The 6,845-nt window shown below is 42.7% G+C and overlaps 2 protein-coding genes across 3 annotated transcripts in view; one reads left to right on the top strand and one right to left on the bottom strand.

The window, feature by feature from the left end:
* Nucleotides 1–772: 772 nt before the first annotated feature.
* On the bottom strand, nucleotides 773–3,404 carry LOC146866376 (uncharacterized). Its single transcript, XM_085636213.1, has 2 exons — nucleotides 2,803–3,404; nucleotides 773–1,712 (listed from the first exon to the last, which is right to left on the bottom strand). The coding sequence occupies exons 1-2, from the start codon at nucleotides 3,176–3,178 to the stop codon at nucleotides 850–852; spliced, it is 1,239 nt and encodes a 412-aa protein (XP_085492339.1). The 5' UTR covers nucleotides 3,179–3,404; the 3' UTR covers nucleotides 773–849.
* A 454-nt stretch (nucleotides 3,405–3,858) lies between these two features.
* AP1AR (adaptor related protein complex 1 associated regulatory protein) overlaps nucleotides 3,859–6,845 on the top strand; it is a 202,273-nt gene continuing 199,286 nt past the window's right edge. Inside the window, exon 1 of one of the 2 annotated variants that reach the window (XM_085636195.1) lies at nucleotides 3,859–4,207. In XM_085636195.1, coding sequence (XP_085492321.1) covers nucleotides 4,137–4,207 — 71 coding nt within the window. In that variant the 5' untranslated portion in view covers nucleotides 3,859–4,136. The remainder of the gene's footprint in view (nucleotides 4,208–6,845) is intronic. The other variant, XM_085636202.1, reaches the window with a different exon arrangement.

Raw genomic sequence — 6,845 nt, 5'->3', positions numbered from 1 at the left:
GCCATGCCTAAACCGAAGCTTAGAAATACAATATTGAAATGTAAAGTTGGCCTGAACCCCTGTAACGCTGATTGGAAGATAAAATCTGCAATGACGAATGAACAGGGTCTGTGGACATGTGGATTACAAGTAAAATGCAGTAGCCCATATATTTTGATTGATTGTTTTTGGTTCCTAGAAGAACGGAAACAATTTTCAAAACCTCTTTTTATTGCCTCTAAAACTGATAGAAGGGATCAAGCACTTAGCCTCTTGATAAAATTAGATTTTTAAATGTGACATGTGCAATAGGAAGATTTTTAATTGCAATACAAGTGTCGCTGAATGAAGTGGTAATATAATCTGAAATACGACTTTACCCATGACCTTAGAATATTTTTTGATCCTTGGAAGTCAGTATGGATGTAGTAATGTATATTTAATGTATATGTGACCCTTTTCCTATTTGGCGATGAATTAAGAGTTTTCTTAAAGAGTGGCACAGCTCCCATTGTACACTTTATTAGGATTTTATTGAGTTTTATAAAGTTTCTAAGGTTGCACTGTTTGCATAATTTGCATTTTAATTGTATGGTGTGTAGTGGTATTTTTAATGGCCTTACTTGCCAAATAAAAAATATAGATTAACGAACGAACAGTCCTTGAATTTGAAATTTTCGATTTTATTCAACGAAACAAAATTGAAAGAAACAAGATGAAAAAACAAAAAACAAAAGAAGTCAATCATAGTGATTGAAACTATTATTGAAGGGCCAAAATGTATTAAACAAAATACAACTGGCATAAAAAAAGGAAAAAGTGTCCAGAAAAATGTCCACAGAGTGAATGCTAGTCACACACTCGGGGAAATTAGGTTCTGCGTCTCTTCATGGTATTGGTGGTGGAGGTCTTGCCATCCTCTCCTGCTGGTCCAGATGATCGTCCCCTTCTGAGGGAGACTGGTGGAGTCACAGTTACGGGGACTAGTGGATTCACAGTTGCAGTGACTGAGGTGGATACAGGTGTTTCCTCTTGTGGCAGGGCCTCCCGTTTTGTGGCAGATGTAGTAGGCCCAGATGTTGTTGGACCACATAAAGGGAAAGATGTTGCTGGAAACGCCCTGCACGTATGAGTAAAACAGTCATGCAGCACTCCAGTCAGGGATCCCAAACTGGAGTTTAAAGTTTCCATCTGAACATTGTGCTCCCTCTGCAACTGCTTCATTTCCCGGAGTTCTGTAAGGACCTGGCCCATCATGTCTTGGAACTGATTAAGAGATCTCGAGACTTGATCAATGGTGGCCTGGGTGGCAATGAGCCCAGGGGCCTCACTTTGCTGGCCCACAGATGTCCTCCCATGAACCCTACCCCCAGTACCCTGCGCCCATGACACAGTATGCCCCATCCCACTGGGTCCTTGCTGAACGGGAGGTGGTGGTGTTGGATCTGCAGCAGCCAGGACTGGGGGGCAAAATATAGGCGTAATGTTCCTTTGGACACAGGAAGTGGAGATATCCATAGGCTGAGGTGTGGTGACAGCTGGGGTTGAAGATGTATGTGTGGGCCGAGGGAGACTCACTGGAGCTGTCTGCCCAGGCGAACCAGATGGAACAGCCTGCTCCTCATCATCCTGACTAGCAGAAGTAGATTCCTCACTGAAGGCTTGTTCCTGGTCTGGAGTGGAGGTATCATCAGTAGCAGTGGCAGATGGGTGTCCACGAATTCTTGTTGGAACTAAATAAATTAAAAAAAATAACATTTGTAAAAGTCTGGATTATACATCAAATGCGTTTGAAGCAAAAAAATGAAGCAACCTAAAAGAGAAAAGAAAATTAAAATAATGATTATACCTTTCAGTAGTATTATTCTAAATATTAAAACACTACAAATTGCACACAATACTACTTGAAAAAAGCAGGTAAAATGATGTCCTAAAATGAAACTTTTTGGGGAAAGTATACACAAAATATACCAAACATTCAACATAATACAGTAAAGAGGAGCAATGTGAAATAAACCTTCCCACGGCCTTGCTGGCTAAAATTCTCAAAATTAAACAACTTAGAAGGATGAATAGCATCAGTCATCATATAAATTTTGCAAAGTACATTTATTTTGGAAAAACTTATATTCAGCATACAAAATAACACATTAAAATGTTTAAGTCAACAAACATTGAATGGTGAAACTAATACCATGTATTCAAGAAAATACCAACAACTTTCAAAATATAGCATAAAATAGAGATTGATAAATATATAACACTTTAACAGATGTGAAAATATGATAGAAAAGAGAGAATTACCAAAATGAGATTGCAATTTTTTTTAACAAAACAAAAACAAGGCGCCATGGTAGTTGTAGTGATTTCAATTAAATATTACCAACACCTTCAAAATTATAAGTTAAACATCCTTAGTAAAAAAAATATACTGTAAAAAAAAGAACAGACATTTACAATATAAAACATACTTTTGAAATATGTTTTTAGATGAAAAAACACTAGGACCATTACATCATGTGAAATTTAATAGAGATTTAAACCTTTAATCAGAAATACAGCAAAATACATTCAAACAAACAAACAAGGCAAAAACACAAAAATAAACGAAGGAAAACACACATATTGACAACACATATTAACAATTTGTAAAACGAGAGAAGCAACAATGCTACAAATTTCCTAAAAGAAATAAACAAATAATACATTATATATAGGTTTATATGTTTAAAAAAGGTGCAAAACACATTAGCAACAGCTAAATGAAAAGGAAAAGCAAAACGACATTTTAAGTTTAGGGACACATTCAAAACTATAACTTACCAGTCTCCACCCCACCAGGGATTCCTGTCAAGTCTTCAGAATGTAGGATCTGCAAGACCTTCTCCTCCCAAGGAAATAGTTGTAAGGGGGGTCTGGGAGAACCACCAGTCCTCTGGGCCTCCAGCTGACGCTTGGAGGCCAGGGAACGCACTCTCCTCCGCAAGTCATTCCACCTCTTCCTAATTTCCTCGTGTGTGCGCAGATTGCTTGCTACAGCATTCACTCTGTCAACTATTCTGGCCCACATTTGCCTTTTCTGAGCTATAGTTGTATTTTGTACTTGGGCTCCAAACAATCGTGGCTCTACTCTAATAATTTCATCCACCATGACTGACAATTCTCTGTCTGTAAAACGGGGGTTTCTCCTCCCTGCCATTATGAAAAAATAAACAAATGAACTTAAAAACCCACAAGATAATATTTTTTTTTTTTTAAAAAGGCTAAATGAACAAGAAAGAGAAAGCAAAAAAAAAAAAGACCTGACCACTAAAAAGGTGCTCCGGAACAATATTCTGCTGCAATGGAACGACAAAGGATCATGGTCTGAAATAGAATGTGTTTTATAAAGAAACACTTGAACAGTGTCCAGCCGGTCACTACAGTGTACTATGCACGTCAAAACAATTAGTCAAAACACATCAGGTGTGTGATACCAGCATCCATCTAAAATCCACAGGAATAGTACAACAGAACCCCTCCAGACAGCAATCTCCCACCAGGATATCGCCTGTGGGCCTAGATCTAAACCAGGCTATGAATTTGCACCGTCATCCTCACCTCCCTGCCTCGGTCCCTTAAAGAATGCAAAGCAGCGAGTACACTGCCATAGTCGCACCTATCCTGATTTGGGTGCATACCGCGCTTTCTTGAACACCAATAAGTAAATATTGTTGAAGGTATTTGTAGCCAGGCCTAAACACCAGAGACAGCAGTCTACCTGCCTCTCTGACATCACAGGCGGGGTGGTACCGGCTCTCCTTGGCAGGGAATGCTGTAGCGTAGCGTGCACGGCCGGAGTCCGGTGTGTGGCGGAGAGGTGGGAGTGCCTCGTTGCTTGGGTGGTGGGAGGAGCCGCGGCTGCTTGCGGAAGAAGGCGCTGACAGCTCCCGGCAGCGGCGCAGAGCTCGGCGGAGGGGGATCGGCTGCTGGTGCGGAGCTGCGTGAGGTCATGGTGGTGATGCGGGCGCACCGGCTGGCGGGCTGCGGGCCGCAGTGACGAGGCGCTACCCTCCCTCCACCCTGCATGCGGCAGAGGCGCTGCCGGAGCCTGTGTGCGGTCGGACGGGCCCCGGAGGCGGACGCGCAGGGGCCGCCTCGCCGCCGGACAGTATGCGATGGGGATCTGCTGGACCCAGTGCTGCGGGCTCTTCCGGAAAGAGAGCAACCGCCTCCAGCGAGGAGGAGGGTAAGAAGGGCGGGTTTGGGGGAGTCAGAAGTGATGTGGGGGTATAGTAGGTAGCAGCGATCTGCTTCTATACCCGTGTGTACGGGAGAAGGACGCAGCCATTGTTATCTGGTGCAGGTGGCACCCCCGCCCTGCCACCACCACACACGTGGCCACAGTGTGTCGTCTTGTCTATCCCCAGGAGATCTTGTTGTACAGCAGACTGAGCAGGCACTTTCTGCCTGATGTCGGCGACGGTAAGTGTTGTTCTGCTGTAGGGGAGCTGCCGCTGGACGTCTGGTGGTACGTGCTACTAAACACGACAAACTGCTGATGCTTTCGCCTGTAGGTGTTCTGTCACTAAATATAATGTATTTCCATGGGTGGTCGGTTGGTGCAGCACAGCCTGTAGGTGGATGCAATAAGGGGTGACAGTGGTTTGTCCAGCCTGGTGTGCCAGCTGGGAAGCTCGCGCCCTCCTCTTCACTGAAGTGTGTATTGTCCCCAGTGTCCGTCAACAGCATCCTTGTTTTACTTCTGTCACGTGTGAAATGTGATAACCCGCTCGTTAGAGGAGATGCGTCTAGCAGTGATATGGAGTGGCACCAGCATGTGCCTTCTACGCCAGTGTGTCAGCATAGCTCATGCATCATGGGTGGCAAAGCACAAGGCAACAGAGGAACTGTCGCTTTCTGGTACCTTGTACACTCCTCGCAGTGCATTTTGAGTACAGTGAGTGTGCATATATATTTTCTTTCAAAAAGTGCTTTATTCGAGATTTACTCATAAAAGCAGACAAACAAACATATAATAAAAAACAATTAAATCTGAAATGCCATTATGACAAACGCACAGTTCATAAAAAAGAATACAAGTTATTTACAAAGAAGAGTTAAGATTCATCACAATATATATTTTCGTGAATAATATATACTATCCTAATGATGAAATATTGTTCCATGTGTTCCTTCGTAGCCGACTTTTGACTGACGCGCACTGACTGTAGATACACGTATCGAAAAAAAACTGTAGCGACATAAAGAATACCCCTGCTCGTCTGCATTTGATCATTTATTTAGTATAAAGGCAAGTGGATTCTCACGATCAGTTGACATTAATCCATTCCGATTACAGTGAAATTCTGTGTACTCCATGGAGTTTTGTACTCTAATGGCTCTCCAAACGTAAATGGAAGTCTATTCAGAGAAACATTCTATTATTGCTTTTACTCGCATGTAATCCCTATTACTACTAGTCTTAGTCATATTCCTTCGTCGAGGTGAAATAGCTCCCCTGACAAGTACACCCTTGTTCTTTTAGAATTCTGTACGAACATGGCACTCATTTATTCACAGAGAGGACTGGGCACAGGGAATTGATCTTGGCCCTTTTTTGTGCTCAGTACCTATTGCCACTGGGCAGCTTTCTTAAATTCTCATCTTTTCAAGAATTGACTACGAAAACTGCAGTAGAAAATACTACTTTATGGGAGTCCCTTATGACTGTTCTCTTGATCAATCAAGCACCTTTCCAAGGTCAGACTTATCAGACAGTTTGTTTTGGGAAAGTTTTGTGCAGATTCTTCATTTCAGGCCACAGATCTATGCAGTCCAAAACAATGCTTGTTATGTGTCTGCACCTGATACCAGTAGTAGGGACTTCCTAACCATCACACATTGTAACCTGGTTCCACTTCACAGGTCCGGTAGGGGATGTAATTGCCATCTCGAAGTTTGACAAAGAACACTAAAATGTAAATATTGCTTCCCAAACTAAAGTTTCGTTTTCAGTTCCCGTGGTCAATGTTAGATTTATTTTCCTGGTGAAAAGAGAATATTTTTCATCCGTTCGCCGCCGTTCCAGGAGTTAGGGTGCACCCAGCGTGACCCCAGATGGACCTGCAAACATTGTTCTAACAACAGTTTCAAATTTGAAATCTATCGCCTCAGACATCCATGAACTTAGGGAGTTTTCAAGGTAAAGCTTTGACCTCAAAAGCCTGTAGGCATTGGCACACCATATCTCCTCTTCCGACCTCCTTTCACCACCACCAACAAACTACATAGTTCAATAGAGCATGGTAGGAGGACAGTATCTATTGGTAGAAAGAATTGATAGAAAGATTTGCATAGCATCTTGTTTTAATTACTGGCATGGCTCTTTCTCTCTTGTGCTATGTCTTTTTTTATCATTGGGAGTTTGCTGTGTGAGCAACAAGCACTTCACAACTCCTATTTTTATCATTAAATTGCCTCACCTTTACCTCATACTATACATACATGAAGCTGCCTTGTAGGTTGGATTATAACGCATGGTCATAGAAAGTAGTAGTTCTTTCTTATGTAGTAACGTGACTTTCAGTTTGCCATAGAGGATCCGTCCTCATTCTCTGCACTGCCCTGTGAAGGCAATATCTAGAACCAACGAAGGCTAGACAAAAGCTAGGTATGTAACCAGGCTCTGGTGATATGTAGCTATGCCTGGCTATGAGGCCTGCTGCCCACCAAACTATGTACAAAGCACCTTAGTTAGGAGGGCAACGCACCTTCTCGCACTCAAGGGCTCACGCAATTTTTGAGGGTGTGCCTTGTGAGAGATTTAGAGACCTTCTGCCGCCCTGCCCTCAATGAGGGTGCAGTCATGGACAAATCTAAGAGTC

This window comes from Triturus cristatus, chromosome 2_1 (assembly GCF_964204655.1).
Source record: "Triturus cristatus chromosome 2_1, aTriCri1.1, whole genome shotgun sequence".
NCBI lineage: Eukaryota > Metazoa > Chordata > Amphibia > Caudata > Salamandridae > Triturus > Triturus cristatus.
The sequence above is the reverse complement of the archived record's forward strand: the minus strand, read 5'-3'. Positions and strand labels throughout refer to the sequence as shown.

Bases quoted from the DNA above. Each gene is read 5' to 3' on its own strand.
- LOC146866376 (XM_085636213.1), bottom strand. From the start codon at position 3,178: ATGGCAGGGAGGAGAAACCCCCGTTTTACAGACAGAGAATTGTCAGTC. The intron at 1,713-2,802 runs GTAAGTTATAGT...TAATTTATTTAG, and splicing joins CCCTGGTGGGGTGGAGACTG to TTCCAACAAGAATTCGTGGA.